The following is a 19,185-nucleotide window of genomic DNA, read 5'->3' as shown; positions in this document are numbered from 1 at the left end:
CAGATAAAGCAACCATTGACTACCATAGTATTTCCCCCCTACTATAGGGAAGTCAATGGTTGCTTTATCTGCTTGGTTACAAACATTCTTCAAAATATCTTCTTTTGTGTTCAGCAGAACAAAAAAAACCTCATACATTCCAATCTGGAAATTCAACAGGAATTTATGGGAATTAAAGGGTTAGTTTACCCAAAAATGAAAATTAGCCCATGATCAGTGATGCACGTAACACGTAACACGTTACTCTAATCTGACTACTTTTTTCCAGGAATGAGTAATCTAACGCGTTACTATTTCCAAACCAGGAATCAGATTAGAGTAATTTATCCAAGTCACTGAGTTACTATTTTAGTCATTTTCCTTAGTAAAAAATAAAACAATATATTTTTGCTTTCTTCTTGCGTCTCGAGAAGAGTATTTCTTCAGGAAATATTTTTTAATTTCAACTTAAAATGTCATCAGATACATTGTTGACGTTACTGTTAAAAATGCACTGCCAATAAAGTGAGTGTTGGCAAAAACGGTCATCATTTCTATGTTGAGGCGGCGGGGGTGTTGTCGGCAACTGCTGAATGTAACTAATGAAGTAGCTTGTAATCTTACTTAGTTACTTTTAAAATCAAGTAATCTGTAAAATAACTAAGTTACTTTTTAAAGGAGTAATCAGTAATCAGATTACTTTTTCAAAGTAAATGTGGCAACACTGCCCATGATTTACTCCCCCTCGAGTCATCCTATGTGCATATGAGATTCTTCTGTCAGATGAACACAATCAGAGTTATATTAAAAATACCCTTCAGTCTTTATAATGGCAGTAAATGGCAGCCCAAAATTTCAAGACCAAAAAAGTGCATTCATCCATTATAATATATACTTTCTGCACAAGGTGAATAGGGAGGATGGTCCACCGAAGGCTAGATATTTAACTTTATAATGTTTTAAATATGGATATTTTTCTTACACAAACACATCGATTCGCTTCAGAGGGCCTTTATTGACCACTGGAGCCTTGTGGAGCACTTTTATAATGGATGGATGCACTTTTTTGGGCTGTCATTCACTACCATTATAAAGCTTGAATTAACCAGGACATTTTTAATATAACTGATTGTGTTCATCTGTAAGAAGAAAGTCATATACTCCTAGGATGACTCGAGGGGGAGTAAGTCATGGGATGATTTTCATTTTTAGGTGAACTAACTCTTTAATTAGAAATTTGGGGAAATGTATATAAACTATATCATATACAAACAAAGATTTTGGTCATAAGTGGACGCATTTCTTTTTTTGCATAAAGATATATTTCCAATTACTTCTAATTTAGTAAATATATACTTTTATTGCAGCGATTGTTGCATGTGCTATTTATTTCAGTGTCACATGATCCTTCATATATATATATATATATATATATATATATATATATATATATATATATATATATATTATATATTATATATATATATATATATATATATATATATATATATATATATATATATATATACACACACACAGTGAGGAAAATAAGTATTTGAACGCCCTGCTATTTTGCAAGTTCTCCCACTTAGAAATCATGGAGGGGTCTGAAATTGTCATCGTAGGAGCATGTCCACTGTGAGAGACATAATCTAAAAAAATAAATACAGAAATCGCATTATATGCTATTTAAACTATTTATTTGTATGATACAGCTGCAAATACGTATTTGAACACCTGTCTATCAGCTAGAATTCTTACCCTAATATATCTGTTAGTCTGCCTTTAAAATGTCCACCTCCACTTCATTTATTATCCTAAATTAGATGCACCTGTTTGAGGACAATAGCTGCATAAAGACACCTGTCCACCCCATACAATCAGTAAGAATCCAACTACTAACATGGCCAAGACCAAAGAGCTGTCCAAAGACACTTGAGACAAAATTGTATACCTCCACAAGGCTGGAAAGGGCTACGGGGAAATTGCCAAGTAGCTTGGTGAAAAAAGGTCCACTGTTGGAGCAATCATTAGAAAATGCAAGAAGCTAAACATGACTGTCAATCTCCCTCGGACTGGGGATCCATGCAAGAGCTCACCTCGTTTGGTCCTAATGATCCTAAGAAAGGTGAAAAATCAGCCTCGAAGTACACGGGAGGAGCTGGTCAATGGCCTGAAAAGAGCTGGGACCACCGTTTCCAAGGTTCCTGTTGGTAATACAATAAGACGTCATGGTTTGAAATCATGCATGGCACGGAAGGTTCCCCTGCATAAACCAGCACATGTCCAGGCCCGTCTTAAGTTTGCCAGTGACCATTTGGATGATCCAGAGAAGTCATGGGAGAAAGTCATGTGGTCAGATGAGACCAAAATAGAACTTTTTGGTCATAATTCCACTAAACGTGTTTGGAGGAAGAAGAATGATTAGAAGATTATGAGTACCATCCCAAGAACACCATCCCTAATATGAAGTATGGGGGGTGGTACCATCATGCTTTGGGGGTGTTTTTCTGCACACGGGACAGGGCGACTGCACTGTATTAAGGAGAGGATGACAAGTGCCATGTATTGCCTTCCCTCAGTAAGAGCATTGAAGATGGGTCGAAGCTGGGTCTTCCAACATGACAATGACCCTCTGTAAGAAGCATATCAAGGCTCTGGCGTGGCCTAGCCAGTCTCCAGACCTAAATCCAATAGAGAATCTTTAGAGGGAGCTCAAACTCTGTGTTTCTCAGCGACAGGCCAGAAATCTGACTGATCTAGAGAAGATCTGTGTGGAGGAGTGGGCCAAAATCCCTCCTGCAGTGTGTGCAAACCTGCTGAAAAACTACAGGAAATGTTTGACCTCTGGAATTGCAAACAAAGGCTACTGTACCAAATATTAACATTGATTTTCTCAGGTGTTCAAATACTTATTTGCAGCTGTATCATACAAATAAATGGTTTTAAAAAATCATACATTGTGATTTCTGGATTTTTTTAATTTAGATTATGTCTCCAGAGCCGATCCTCAACTCCCTGGGGCCCTAAGCAAAATTCTGCTAAGGCGCCCTCCTACCTGACCCGTGAGCCATTTAAACCATTTGCCATTGCCATGCAGTTACACCTGGCACCTTAGTGCTCCCAATACAATCCTCCCTCCTTTGAACAAAACAGTCAAAGAATGAGGTTCAAACAAACAATATTTATTAAAGAGTATTTTCTATATAATCTTAAAATAGTACTTGCTGAAGAAGACTGCTTTACTGTTGGTGAATCTGGCTGTACTGGGTCTGTGCTAGTACTGGCTGAGGCTGGATGTGGATCATCTGGGTCTGTGCTAGTACTGGCTGAGGCTGGATGTGGATCATCTGGTTCTGTGCTAGTACTGGCTGAGGCTGGATGTGGATCATCTGGGTCTGTGCTAGTACTGGCTGAGGCTGGATGTGGATCATCTGGGTCTGTGCTAGTACTGGCTGAGGCTGGATGTGGATCATCTGGGTCTGTGCTAGTACTGGCTGAGGCTGGATGTGGATCATCTGGGTCTGTGCTAGTACTGGCTGAGGCTGGATGTGGATCATCTGGGTCTGTGCTAGTACTGGCTGAGGCTGGATGTGGATCATCTGGTTCTGTGCTAGTACTGGCTGAGGCTGGATGTGGATCATCTGGGTCTGTGCTAGTACTGGCTGAGGCTGGATGTGGATCATCTGGGTCTGTGCTAGTACTGGCTGAGGCTGGATGTGGATCATCTGGGTCTGTGCTAGTACTGGCAGATGATCCAGCATCTCCTCCTCTACAAACTTAACCATAGCACCTGCAAATTATAGATAAAATAATTTATAAGCAGCATCAGACCCATTCAAACTGGCTCCCCTAGATTTCCTTTTATACATTTTCAAATATAAAATACTATTTATAGTATGGCTTGGCTCTTGTAATGTTTAACAAACTAGTGATTCAGATATCAAGAATCTCTGTGAGTGATGACATTGTTGATATCAAGAATTCACTTTTGTACAAGTGAACATCTAATCCCTGATATCAAAAAGACATTGTTACTAGTAAAAATGTCATACCTTATATCAAGAATTCACAATGTAAACAGTGAACATTTATTTATTGACATTAAAAATGCATAAATTGTGAATAAATAAAAGCTAAAATGTCTTGCCATAGGATGCTACTGTGTTTAATATTATGCATGTTAAAGCAATATTTGATTTATTGTTATTCTTTACTGAGGGATGTGCATCCATATTGACCAGTATGTCCAGCTAATTAATATCAACATTTTAAATTCAATATAGCCTATAAATCAATAGTCAATCAATGTCAAATTGTAAATACATTGCTTTCCATCTTGCATAATTTGTGCAGTAGTTTAGAGTTTTAACTAAACATTGACTAAGACTATAATCACTGTCTTGTTTTAAAAGTATGTAGCCTATGTGCACTTATGATAAGGGAGGAGGACCATCATGCCCATATATTGTTCTGTCGGTCTGGTATCCACACAGATATTTCTGCTGGGAAATACACGTTTCGTTTCGTGCACGCGCATATGAACGCATGTTCATGCAAGACGCGGAACTTTTCCGAGCTGCAGTAAACAAACACTGTTGCCGTTTATCAAAAAAAAAAAAAAAATGCCATTAGCTAGCTAGACAGACCAAGAGATGCACAGCTTGCCTGTCCAGCTTAGCAAGACAACAGAAGAGATGCACATCAACTATAGGCTACTGTTATTTGCTGACATCAAACTTGGAGAGGAGAGAACACAAGTTTACCTGATTGCTGTTCCTGCAATTCACTCTCATGGTGTTTTTTCCCCTATTTTCATGACCAGAAGGATAATTCCGCTTAATTGTATCATAAGTGTTTAACATTGATTGACGCGCTTTGACCCGAGGGGGAGGCGGGGCCTTGAGTAAATTGCGGGGCCCTACGCAGCTTGCGTAGTGAGTGTACAGGGCTGTTCGGCTCTGTATGTCTCTCACAGTGGACATGCACCTACAAAGACAATTTCAGACCCCTCCATGATTTCTAAGTGGGAGAACTTGCAAAATAGCAGGGCGTTCAAATACTTATTTTCCAGCCGTGAAAATTGCAAGAATTTTGCAACTAACCTATCTGCAGCACTTTAGTTAAATCAAGGTTTGAAGTAATAAAGTGAGCAGAGCCCTGAGTGTTATTTGCAGTATAGTAGCAGCGCAAGAAGTTTGAGTACAAGAGGTTTTTCCCTTTTGCAGCAAAGAGTAAAAAAAAAGTTTGTTTAGTCATACACACAATCTTTATTTAAGCAGTTCATGATCCGAAAGTGCACCATTGCCCTCTACTGGTAAACATAAGCATTGCAATACTCTGCCTGTCTGTGTGTGTGTGCTAGGACACATTTCTCAATAGTTAGATCACTTTTTCAAAACTCTTCACACAATTCTCTTTACCAGCTTTCAGCTCGGCACAGCAGTTCATTTCACATTCAAGATGCACTCAAACTTCCAAATACCACACTTCATAAATGTCTCAAATCAACTGAGTTTTCCACAAAGGCTTTCACCCAACACACTTGGTCACTCATAAAACAATGACCTGTGGTAACATGTAGCATTATACAGTGTTCAATAGTTTAGATGTAGGTGCGAGTTCTGGCGCATACTGTAGTGTAACGTTGTCTCAGTTTACATACAAACGTGCAAACGAAGATTGTTTTAAATCTCCACTCTGGCCGGAGTTTTTAGAAAGACTCGTTTTCAGTTTCAGAAAGACGCAAATTCTTTGTTGGCGTGTAAACGAATGTCTCCGTTTTTCAAAATAACCATGTACGTGTAAACAGGGCCTGAATCTCATCTGGATATAGTCTTGATTGTCTCAGCGTTTTGTTCAAAATGTTGCTTTCATTATGAAACATACCCATATTTAAGTGATGATAAAAAAAAATGGATGACGCTAGAATAAAATGGGGTTGTTGTTTTTAAAAGCAGAGGCTTTTGACATAAAACATCTTCAGATATTCACAGCGGTATAGCACCAAATTTTGGGCCCTGGGCTTCTAATGCTGGCAGGGAAAGAGTTAACTATTGTTTGTGTGTTTTTTTGTGTGTGTGTTTGTGAGAAAACAATTTCCACAGCAGCGATAAATGCTCCACGGTTTAGATGTTGAGCTCATTGTGTGAAAAGTTTTAGATTTAGAAATGGATCCTAGCCCAAAGAAACCTGGGAAGATATTTCGGTTGATTATTTGGTGCCCATGGATTTCCCCCGTCACAAACACAGACTGTGGTTGCTGTAGCAAGAGGTAATAACTCATTAGCATAATGTAAAACTGTTTCTTAAAAAGAAAAGCATCAAAGGCAACATGAAGAATTCACTTAGAGTTCCTATAGATGTTATATATTCCTCACCAACCACAACAGCTCAGGCTCCTACACAACAGACAAGCCATAGCCATTCAGTCACTGTTGCATGGCCCACAAATACGGATGCTGAGTTTAAATAAGATAAGTTAAGTTAACCAAAGTCCTTCAGAGAGAGTGAGACACTGAGGCGTGCGATCAGATAGTGATGCACATTCTACTTGGTTCGTACAATCAACAGGCAGTGAAAGTGCTATCCTCCATTCACATGTTTAACTTCACTCTTAAATAAATCACACGTTTCCCACTTCCCAAATGCACTGAGCCTACAAAGCAAAACACAATGGTAACTGATGTATAAATATAACTGGCTAAATGTGGATTAAATGACCCCGAATCCAATATAAAACATGCTTTTCGGTCGTATAAATGTGTATTAAAATGACATTCAGATCTCGTAAACAATGTCAACTATAGAAAGCACATTGGTACAAAAGCTGCGAGTGTGAAAATGATGCGTGAACATAAACTGAATAAGTTGTGAAAAAATAATAATACGTGAATTGCTAAAAAACACTATCCCAGGAACCCACTAGCTAGCGCATCTTGGCATTTAAAGGGGCGTGGCCTGATTGCACTCTGGCCAATCAGAAGACCTGGAGGATTGGGAGCTTTGTGCAAGAGCTTGGCTGTCTCTATGCAAACTCCCCTGGCTAGTGTACACTTCAAAGTAAGAAAGAAAGCACAAAGAGTTCTTCTAATCTCTCGAGTCGGTGGGAAATACTGCAGATGAAGGTTGATCCCTGGAGTGGACACGCCAGCCTTTGTTAGCCAACCTGCCACTGCAGAGAAAGAGAAAACAACACTCAATAATCCTGCTTCTCTTTATTCAGTGGCCAATTAAAAGCAAACATCAGTAAAAGAAGCCACTTCGTCTTCAGAAAAGGCCAACACAAATATTACACCTTATATTTAACTTAGATATTGAATTAGCTATAATACTTTGGAGGATTCATTTTCTAGCAATACATATGTTTTTATTTAAATTCTGGATCCTGAGATGTTATTACAATTTAAAATAAGGTCATTTAGTTTTCATTTTCACATGTTCCTTCAGAAATCATTCTAATATGCAGATTTCTTATAATTATCAAAGTTGAAAACAGTTGTACTGCTTAATATTTTAGTGAAAACCGTGGTAGAGAGTTAACATTAACAGCATTTCTTTGATGGAGAAATGTCTTTAATGTCACTTCTGATCAATACAGTGGGTACGGAAAGTATTCAGACCTCTTGAATTTTTAGATTTATAAAAAACAAACAAAAAAAAAACTAAGTAATCAGAGCCTTTGCTGTGACACTCATATATTTAACTCAGGTGCTGTCCATTTCTTCTGATCATCCTTGAGATGGTTCTACACCTTCATTTGAGTCCAGCTGTGTTTGATTATACTGACTGGACTTGATAAGGAAAGCCACACACCTGTCTATATAAGACCTTAGAGCTCACACTGCATGTCAGAGCAAATGAGAATCATGAGGTCAAAGAAACTCTAAATAACTTTTTGGCTGTATGTGTATGTGGTATGTGTAGAGAAAAATGTCACCTGTCCAATACGGTCTCAACAGTGAAGTGTGGTGGTGGCAGCATCATGCTGTGGGGGTGTTTTTCAGCTACAGGGACAGGACGACTGGTTTCAATCGACGGAAAGATAAATGCGGCCAAGAACAGGGATATCCTGGAAGAAAACCTTCTCCAGAGTGCTCAAGACCTCAGAGTAGGTCGAAGGTTCACCTTCCAAAAAGACAATGACCCGGAGCACACATCTAAAATAACGAAGGAGTAGCTTCACAACAACTCTGTGACCGTTCTTGAATGGCCCAGTCAGAGCCCTGACTTAAACCCAATTGAGCATCTCCGGAGAGACCTGAAAATGGCTGTCCACCGACGTTTACCATCTAACCTGACAGAACTGGAGAGGATCTGCAGGAGGAATGGCAGAGGATCCCCAAATCCAGGAGTGAAAAACTTGTTGCCTCTTTCCCAAAAAGACTCGTGGCTGTATTAGATCAGAAGGGTGCTTCTACTAAATACTGAGCAAAGGGTCTGAATACTTAGGACCATGTGATATTTCAGTGTTTCCTTTTTTATAAATTTGCAAAAATGTTAATAATTCTGTGTTTTTCTGTCAATATGGGGTGCTGTGTGTACATTAATGAGAAGAAACAAAATAACTTAAATGATTTTAGCAAATGGCTGCAATATAACAAAGAGTGAAACATTTAAGGGGGTCTGAATACTTTCTATACCCACTGTATAATGCATCCTTGCTAAATATTAATTTTACTTCGATAAAAAAACTGTGCATTTTATAAAAATGAATATTGATTCATGTGTCAAAATATCAGAATATGATTACTAAATGTAGGTTATATTTTAAATGAAAGTCTAAGGTCAAAGACCTCTGAGGTGGGGTCTCTGAAACACACTTCTGATTAAAATTACGTCAAAATAATTTTATGATAGTTTAACTAAAAACTCAGTCTACCTTACTTCTATATCTTTAGAAAACACAGAAAAGAAAAAGAAAAGTTACCCTTAGCCCTCCGCCTCCAGATGGCACAGAGTTCATGGTCTCTTCCTGTTTCTTCTTTTTCCTCTCCAAGGCTTCCGGGTTTTTGATACCTCTGTAGGTAATCTACACAGAGATCAGACAAAATACAGCAACCACACCATACTTGTGACCCAAATACTTGACTTGTTCAGTGAGAACAATAGCATACTTCAGTAATAACTATTAGTTGAAGTGTGCGATATTATTCAGTGCTCACATGCTGAGTCATGGTGCACCTTAGAGACAAGCTAGAAAAGTGTGCAAAAACTAATCTCATCCCATCTACAATGACACTTGACACTGAATTACAACTGCCCTGACTAACCAGCCAATCACTGACCTTATTCAATAAAACGGTTGTCTTCTAGAGCTGCTTCGCAACCGAAACAAACTCTGTTTGCATCACTCAATCCTTTCCGTTATCACTGTAAAGCTGCTTGGAAACTATCTTTATAAATGGCGATGACTTGACTCAGCTATTCAGAGCGACGCCCCGACAGGTGTGAAAATGAGGCTGTGAGGGATAAACTTGCCTTGTGTCATCTGCTGTAAAAAGCTCTTAGATCACTAATAATTTTCCACATCTCACGTTGTCTGGATCGGAAATATATTTTTGCAGTGTCTATCCATCACTGCCTCACTTTCAATCCTGTTAAAAATCTAAGATGTCAAAGAATAAGGTCTAGAGGGGTGAAGATCTTTTAAAGTTCTCATTGCCACAACGAGTCAGAATTTGTGGTCAGAAATATTGGCATCCCTGGTAAATATGATTAAAGATGGCTGTGAAAATAAATATGCACTGTTTATCCTTTTATCTTTCATTCAAAATAATTTTAGAAAATGTTATTGTAAAACTAAAACAATTGAAAGTGGGGGAAATCACATTATGAAATGCATGTTTTACTCCAATGCATGTTGGCCACAATTCTTATGAGTAAATTATCTCTGAAGAATATTCCCATTATATATATATATATATATATATATATATATATATATATATATATATATATATATATATATATTATATATATATATATAAATAAAAAATAGCACACCAGGGTTACTATAGGAGCATAAAACTGTCCACCCAACGAGTATAATCATGAGGAAACTCAAAGGCCAAATTCACAAACGAGTAAAGCCACAGAATATAGTTGTGATGTTCAGCAAAAGATTGTTGAGCTTCCCAAAACAGAGGAAAACCGCTAAAGCATTGATTTAAATCCCCATTTCAACTTCCATCCTCTAAAGATGTTCTGAATCTGCCTGGAAGAAGACTTGTGTGTGTGTGTGTATCATCCTAACACACCAGAGGAAGATCATTTGAGTGGATGAAGACTCTCCAAGACCACAGATGGAGAATCGCAGAGATCAGTTGAGTCTTGGGGTCAGAAAGCCTAAAATGATCAAACAGCTCCATCATCACCACATGTTGTTTGGGAGGATTCACGGAAAATCCTCCTCGCTCATCCAGAAACAAACTCCAGCAGATTCAGTTCAGACTCGACTGGAGCTTCAGACGGGACCTGGTTCTGTGGTCAGATGACACTAAAGAAAGACCTTTTTGGAGGCAAACACAGCAGATGGTTTAGGAGCAAACAGGGATAAAGTCCCCCATGTCCACGGTTAAATACACCGCTGGATCTTTAATGTTGTGGCCTGCATTTTTTTTGCTGGAGGTCTTGGACATCTTGTTCAGATTCATGGAATCATGGATTCTAGCAAAGAAAAAAAAACCTGACACTTCTGCTAGAAATCTTATAATAGGCCATGGTTGGATCTTCCATCAGGACAATGATCCAGAATGACCCAATCAACAGAAATGTGTGACTGAGCACAAAATGAAGCATCTGCCACAGCCGTCCCAGTCCCCTGACCTGAACCCTGTAGAGAATGAGAGATGAACTGAAGAGAAGAGCTGCGAATCTGAAGGATCTGGAGAGATTCTGTGTGGAGGAATGATCTCTGATCTCCAAACTCATTACAGGAGAAGACTCAGAGCTGTTATCTTGGGAAGATAGAAAGAAAAAGTATTTAATAAAAGGGTGCCAATAATTGTGTCCAACGTGTTTTGGAGAAAAGCATTTATTTCATGATGTGATTTCCCACCTTCAATTCTTTTACTACAATGTAAGGTTAGATTTTTACCTTTTCATAAGTCAAACTTTCTAATACTAATAAATTCTACAGAGGTAATGGGACTTTGTTAAATGATAATGATGAACCGCCATTATGCTAGCAGACAAAAAGCATTATGACATTACAGCAGCCGTAAGAATCAAGATGTTTGTGTTGGTGCTTCAGCTGCAGGAGTGTGGAGACAGACGGAGGGAGACTTGTACTTACCGTGACGCTTTAGCAGTTCTATGCTTTGCCTTAAACCTCTAAGAGACAGTAAAATGGCCCTCCAATTACATGTGAGGAAACTAAAATCACACCACCATAAAACCCTGCACGTTTAAAAAGGATCTCAAATGTAAGGATCCTTGTTTTCTTGTCTGATAGGATATTAGTTTTTCCTTGAAAGGTTGAAGAATGAATTAAAGCAGAATGATAAGAGCAGGATGTATAATGAGAGGATGAGGATAATAAAACAGATTTGTTATAAAGTGTCACTGCTGAGACTGGGTTCGTTTAGGTTATCACTAGCCAGGTTTCCATCCAAGGATTTTTTTTTGTTTTTGTTTTTTTGCGAAAAATAGTACAGCTCATCAAATTGTTTCCCGATATAGCTGATGGAATCATTAATACGATATTAATACAATCATTAAAGCTACACTGGGTGATATTTTCCCCCATCTAGCTGTGAAACGGTATATGACCGTCCATTTTTTGTTTCTCTCAATTCCAATTTCAATTTAACTCCTATGGTGGCCGATTTAGTCCAAGATTAACATGACAATCCCCCTCTTCACATTCGACACGGTGCCATCGAGTGTTAAAACACGAAAGGCGAAGCTTGAAGTTATGGGTATGTCCCTCTTTGGCTAATGTACTTTCAAGATGGAGAGGCAACATGGCGACCGGCATTCGAACCCCTCACCCGTATTAGGGCTGGGTTTCGATTCAAATTTCAAGAATCGATTCGATTCCGATTCTCAAGATCTTGAATCGATTATCATTATTTAATTCGATCCGATCTGATCCGATCTTCGAGATTTAGATAAGTGTTTTTTAAGAAAGCATTTTTTTCCAGCTGTTACCTGAATTACAGGACAGTAGTTATGCAACATATTGATACTATTATTATAGACATTCAACTGCAAATTAATGGAGTATTGATGGTCATAAAGAACAATCCCCCTTCCAGCCTGCTCTAGTCAGCGAACTGTGGAGCTGTGCTGTCGCGCGCAGTCATGACAACGCAGCCATTACAACTTCCTTGGCAGTAAAAGCGCGCTGCAGTGAGAACAGTGTTCAGAGTGTTCTTCAGCACGGTGACGGCGGTATAACGTTAGGCCGTGTGTCCACCAAAGCGTTTTTAGCCAGCTGAAAACTCCCGGCTGTGAGCGCTTGAGAGCGTTTTGGCAGGCAGCGTTTTTTCTCCTCAGTTGAGACTTGCTTGTTGTTATGATACGGAAAATCCGCGGAGGTCTTTCTAATTTCACATGTATTTGCTCTGGCATTTGTTTTAAATCATTTTGTTCCGTTATTATTGTTTGTTGTCATCTGATGACGACACGCAGAATGTGACGGTTGGTCTGTGTTGTGTTTGTCCCGCCCCTCCTCCACTGTGATTGGACGGCTGGGTGAAACGTGACAGTGATGAGCGCTGCGTTTTACTCAAAGTTGAACATTCTTCAACTCTCGGTGACCAATCAAAAATGCTGAGCGCTCAGCACGTGAGCGTGAGATACTCGCTCAGTGCCTCGGTGCGCTCCAGGCGTTTTAAAAACGCGCCGCACTCATTGAAAACAATTGAAAACGCCATCCAGTATTCTCTGTCCGCTGCGTTTCTGGAGTTTTCAAAGCTGCCATGTTCTTTGTGTTAATGTCCTTCCACCTCGCGCGCATGCGTGAATTCAATGACACGGCAAATTAAAATTCAATGTAGGCCTATTATTAAATCGATCCTCTGAGTTACGGATCGATCTTTAGAAATTAATATGAAAATCGATTCAGAATTGGTGAATCAATTTTTTTAACACAACCCTAACCCGTATGTATTTTCAATGGCATATTATAAACTTACTGGAATACTTTATTACTTGAAAGAAGTAAATATACATTAATGAGCACATATATTTTTGAAAGAACTAAGTGTTTTTAGCTAAGAATAAACTAAAAAAGTTACACAGTGTAGCTTTAATACAATACAACTTAACGTTTTACTGTACCCATCTTTTTTACTGATCCTAAAGTTTTGCCTACAGGACAAATGAGCCTCCCTGTGTCCAAACCCACGGGCTTCTTCACATAAAGACATGTCAGACCAATGTCCCACAATTCTTCTGGTTTCCTCATTTAATAACAGGCCTGTTATTGGTGGAAATAGTAAGCAGTAGAGTGGTGAATTTAAACATCACGTCTCATCACTCTGCATTTTATTTTATATTCGGGGCGAAAGAAACAATATAATTTGCGCTGTAGGTGAAATTGTGTGTGGAAACAACTCGAGGGCAGATTTCTTTAACGATACAACAAAACTTATGCAGCAATGTGTTTTTTTAGGGATGGCGTCATTACGCACACTAGTGTTGTAATCAAGACCAGACCGGCACTCCTTAAATTCATAAAAATCCACATTACTGCCTGAGAAATGACTTCATTTTAATCAATAAACACAATTAGAATAAGACACTGTATAGAGCTGTTACGCCAGTCAAATCTTTCCAATCAAAATTCATCTTTACACTGCTGGCGCTACAAAAGATGCATGTGCATTTGGTAAATTACAAATGCGTAAATAATGTTGAGAATAATGTTTTTTATTTAATGTTTGTATAAAAGCAATATTATGTTTGCAGTCATGCTCAAATTTGTTAAAACAGCTCTCTTGTTCTTGCTTAATTATATCACGTTACAATATTAAAATCTAGATCTCATACAAATACTTCTTTGCAACATTATCTTGATTTTAGTGAGCATTTATATTATTTTTTGTTGACATTTTTGACACAATCCCTAATTAATTTCTGAACTGGGACAATAAAAAAATGTAATTAAATATTAGTTATTGATTGCATCTGAAGCACATGCAATCACATTAATGAGTTTAATAAATGAATCAGACAATGCATCTGCAATTTAGTGATATCCCAGCAGTCGTGGTCTTGAAACAAAATCCAGAGTCCTCTACGTCTCAGACCGAGACCTTCAAAAAATCTTGAGTGCTACATTTCATCGGAAAAAGGCCATGTAGTGTCAATGTGGGAAGATCAGTGAGAAGGTGACAGAGGAGACAGAGGCCAGGAACCCAAACTCCATCATCTGACAGAATGGAGGAAAAAACCTTGGGAGAAACCAGGCTCAGCCAGGGGCCGGTTCTCCTCTGATAACAAAACTTGAACAAACAAAAAAGTGGATGGAAACTTGGCTAATGTTATGAATGTTATGATCTTATGTGGTCATTGTGGCTGTGCTGGATGAGGTTAATGTGTAAAGCCTCACTGATTTACACAGATAATGACAGGACTCTACCGAAAGCACAGTATTTACAAAACGATGTATTTCAACCGCACCTTGTGGTCATTTTCAGCTCGATTTGATTAATGCATTAATCTAACAAAGACTCTTTTCTAAAGTGCTTGAAAAATGTTGATCTGGTTATTGTCGGCTGGTCGCTTGTAAACAGTAATACAGTTGTTTTTATTAGGGCTGCACGATATATCGTTTTAGCAGCGATACCGCGGTGTGCAGATCCGCGATAGTCACATGGCAGGATGTGCGGTGTGTACGGGATCGTAGTTGATCCATGATCCGTATGGGCAGCTGCCGCCCGGTTCAGAACGCATTGGATTCCCGGATTTACTGCAGAGTTTAAGTTTATCATTTGCTGTCAGTTTAAACATCGAGCGCAAGAAGACTGGAGACACGTGCTCCACCCAATTCTTTCTGAGCAAATTCAGGCAAAATGCCATCTCGACGAGTATCCGCGAAAAACAGACATGTGCCGGTATACGGTGTTACGATATATCACGATAATGTACATGCACAATATTGTTATCGTGGTCACTTAAAAATACAGTGAATAATTATTTATTACGAATATATAAAGCATTTTAAGAATACTTTACCAATCAACCGCTTGAAATGAACACCGCTCTGTGTGCCGCATCAAAGAGGCACGTGCACGGATGTAAACAAGTTGTCTGGCGTTTCAACAGGCATTTAGTTTTCTGTATTCACTACGGTGCTCATCATCACAAAATATTTAATACTTAAGGCAACTTATTTTCTAACTTAAACATGTTTTTATTTTAATCTGGACTAAACTACATGCCCTAGATATTGTTTGATATTGTACCCTACAAAATCAGCCCAATCTTTCTAGAAAGAATGATTAATTATTTTCTAATAAAGATATTTAAATAATCTGGTGAAATTGTTTTTATATCGCAATATATAATCGCAGAAAAACTAACATTGCAATGTTTTCTTTTAATGTAAGTTACACTAAACTGCTGAAAATGGTTACCTCATCAAATATATCATATACAGTTATATAAAGTTTAACCTTAAAAACCTTTAAAAAAAGTTCCAACCTATTGTATCTGTCATCTGCCCATCTATGTGTAATGCTGTAACATCAGTGATCTTTACCTCCTTCTGTCTCTTCTCCGCAGCATCTGCTAGCTGCCTTCTCCTGGTCTCCTGTGGAAAATAAATCTCGTAAAAATCAGTCTGTCAAGCTCCAAAAATAACAAAAGTGACACCTACATCTTTACAAATATAAATTATGCCTAATTTTTGTTTTTAAAAAAACACAAATAAAAAAGAATGTTTTATTCACTTAAAATGAATACATTAATCAATAATTGAATCCTATTATTATTTAAAATATTATTCTTTAAATTATTATGATGATTATTAACTTGGCAGGGGTTATCCTGGAAGTTTCTCTGCATGAGAAATACAAGGCGTGTGAACGGGTTAAAATCATAGACTGCAAAAAAGTTGCAATGCGCGTCTCACGCCCAATGCGTTAGACTTGAGAGCCTTGAATTTTCACATTTTGATGACCTTGGTAATGACAAAATATAATAACGTATCTCTCTCTCTCTCTCTCTCTCTCTCTCTCTCTCTCTCTCTCTCTCTCTCTCTCTCATCAATGAAACAGAAATGATCATGCACACATAAATATATGTATAAATAAAAAAATAAACAAAACAATACAATTAAACGGTCTTGAAAATATATATTACAAAGTAAATCAATCAAATGGACAACATTGACATTTAAACCTTATCAACAGCTTAATCAAAGAACTCGTTTTATTACTAGTTTTAGAATATATTTAGAATAATATTTAGAATTTGTTTTATTACTAATTAAAAAATTCATTGTATTTACATTTTTCAAAATATTGGAAAAGTTAGTCTGCCTAAAATAAAATAAAAAAACGTGAGAGTAGGAAGATAATCCCCAAAAACGTCTATTTTACAGATAAAAAAAACTACCAAACAAAATAAAGAAATTAGGATAGATATGTTCAATATACTTGCTGAAAGTATAACAATGGGTTTGATTAAATGAGAGTATTTCACAAACAAACAAATAATAAGCAAAAAAATAGATATAAAAGATCAACAAACGTTTCATCCTCACGACCACAAAATGTCGCTACAGTGGCTTTATGACATCCAGTTGGCGTGGTGTAGAGGAAATTTTAACACTTGAAAGATGAACTCAGGGAAAGATAGTAAATAAAGGTTTTATAAATAAAATTATTAAAAGTACTCACGGGGTCTGGTGTGACTACTACATCATCCCCAGCTCCACTCAGGCAGGGTAAACACATACCCATGCTGATATTGTAGCACAGGCACAAATACAACTCTTTCAGACAAATGAAAGTAAATTTGAGCACCTATAATGATGCCAGGCCGCTAAGATGTACTTTAAAGCTTCTCTATAGGCACACTGACCCACTATCAAAGCTGCTGGAACAGAACTAGCACTGTAAACAAAGCTGTGCTGAGCTACTTTAGCCAGCTACCGCTAATGAGACTTAACGTTTAACACACTGACTAACGGACTCTGATATAACCTTCAGCAAACCTCCTTCTCACGGATCCCGACATCTGTTTTTTGGTCTGCTGTGTAAATATGATATATTAGTTTATCTGAAAGTGTAGCTATAGGGATGACAGGGTGACAGCAGCACCGAGAGTCGAGAGAACTGTGAAGCTCAACAGCGCCATGCTGCGGTATGGAAGTAGTACTGTTGCTAATACTAGTTAACACTGTACTGATGGTGTAGTCCCTTTACACTTTGATACTGTTTACCACGGTAATGGATTACCGTGATAGTTCAAAGAAGCTATCTGAATACCATATTGTTATATTTTCCTTAAATAAACACACGGACACACACTTTTAGCAACCAAGCCTGCGCACTCCTCTCCGAAACTGAAGCCTCCGCTCGGTGGCTGGTCCCAGTAGAGCTCATTATAGTAGATAATGTATACAGGTCATTCTTTATTTGTGGTGCCAAGTGGTGTCCCTCTACTTTACAATTCTAAAATATTTTCATGGTTGTATTTTGTAGGATAAACACAATTTGAGCTCTATTAATAGATACATTTTTGTTTTTAAATACATATTTAAATTTGAGAGATTGCATTTGTAACTAAATATGCATGCTCCCGCCATACCTCAGAGAGGTGTCATGGAACGTAATTGCAACAATATAAAAATTTTAACACAAATAAAGTGGTTTTATTGTGAATATAGATTTTATTTAACATGTTCAATTTTAGTAAATTGTTTACAAAAATATATAGATTTTTAAATATTTGAGAAAAAAGTAGTGTCCCCTAAATTCATGTCTGTGGTGTTATAACAATGGATGTCGCCCCTTTAAGAAAATGAGGAAATCTACTCTGACTACTTTCTGCTTGTAAAGCTCATTGCAGATTCTGGTTAATCTGAGGGGTGCATGGTTAGGATATTCTTTCTTATTAATTTTCTTAAAATTAGCTAAATTTCAAATAAATTTCATGTGTCACACTTTATTATTTTCTGTGGTGTTATGTTGATAACTTGCAGATTATACATATTTTAATCAAAACTTTAATAAATACATACTTATTAATATTTCTAAAATGTCCCCTGACCTTGAAATCATCATGATGGCAGCCTCTATTTTAGAAAAGACTGGATTTATGCTAATTTGTCTGTGGTGTTACTGTCTGTGGTGTTACTGTCTGTGGTGTTACTGTCTGTGGTGTTACAGTCTGTGGTGTTACTGTCTGTGGTGTTACAGTCTGTGGTGTTACTGTCTGCGGTGTTACAGTCTGTGGTTTTACTGTCTGTGGTGTTACTGTCTGTGGTGTTACAGTCTGTGGTGTTACTGTCCGTGGTGTTACTGTCCGTGGTGTTACAGTCTGTGGTGTTACTGTCTGCGGTGTTACTGTCTGTGGTGTTACAGTCTGTGGTGTTACTGTCTGTGGTGTTACTGTCTGTGGTGTTACAGTCTGTGGTGTTACTGTCTGCGGTGTTACAGTCTGTGGTTTTACTGTCTGTGGTGTTACTGTCTGTGGTGTTACAGTCTGTGGTGTTACTGTCCGTGGTGTTACTGTCCGTGGTGTTACAGTCTGTGGTGTTACTGTCTGCGGTGTTACTGTCTGTGGTGTTACAGTCTGTGGTGTTACTGTCTGTGGTGTTACTGTCTGTGGTGTTACTGTCTGTGGTGTTACTGTCTGCGGTGTTACTGTCTGTGGTGTTACTGTCTGTGGTGTTACTGTCTGTGGTGTTACTGTCTGTGGTGTTACTGTCCGTGGTGTTACTGTCTGTGGTGTTACTGTCTGTGGTGTTACTGTCTGTGGTGTTACAGTCTGTGGTGTTACTGTCTGTGGTGTTACTGTCTGTGGTGTTACAGTCTGTGGTGTTACTGTCTGCGGTGTTACTGTCTGTGGTGTTGCTGTCTGTGGTGTTACTGTCTGTGGTGTTACTGTCCGTGGTGTTACTGTCTGTGGTGTTACTGTCTGTGGTGTTACTGTCCGTGGTGTTACTGTCTGTGGTGTTACTGTCTGTGGTGTTACTGTCTGTGGTGTTACAGTCTGTGGTGTTACTGTCTGTGGTGTTACTGTCCG

The 19,185-nt window shown here is 38.2% G+C and overlaps 1 protein-coding gene across 2 annotated transcripts; it reads right to left on the bottom strand.

Moving 5' to 3' along the window:
* Nucleotides 1-6,008: 6,008 nt before the first annotated feature.
* On the bottom strand, nt 6,009-17,292 carry svip (small VCP interacting protein). Of its 2 annotated transcripts, XM_067436772.1 has the most exons (5): nt 16,833-17,292; nt 15,692-15,742; nt 11,276-11,313; nt 8,909-9,010; nt 6,009-7,153 (listed from the first exon to the last, which is right to left on the bottom strand). In XM_067436772.1, exons 2-5 carry the CDS (start codon nt 15,715-15,717, stop codon nt 6,888-6,890), a joined length of 432 nt encoding a protein of 143 aa, XP_067292873.1. In that variant the 5' UTR covers nt 15,718-15,742; nt 16,833-17,292; the 3' UTR covers nt 6,009-6,887. The 2 variants fall into 2 exon arrangements, with proteins under 2 accessions (XP_067292873.1, XP_067292874.1); XM_067436773.1 differs by lacking the exon at nt 11,276-11,313.
* Nucleotides 17,293-19,185: the final 1,893 nt, after the last annotated feature.

Source organism: Pseudorasbora parva, chromosome 25, assembly GCF_024679245.1.
Source record: "Pseudorasbora parva isolate DD20220531a chromosome 25, ASM2467924v1, whole genome shotgun sequence".
Taxonomy (NCBI): Eukaryota; Metazoa; Chordata; class Actinopteri; order Cypriniformes; family Gobionidae; genus Pseudorasbora; species Pseudorasbora parva.
This window is presented reverse-complemented; position numbering and strand designations above follow the sequence as displayed.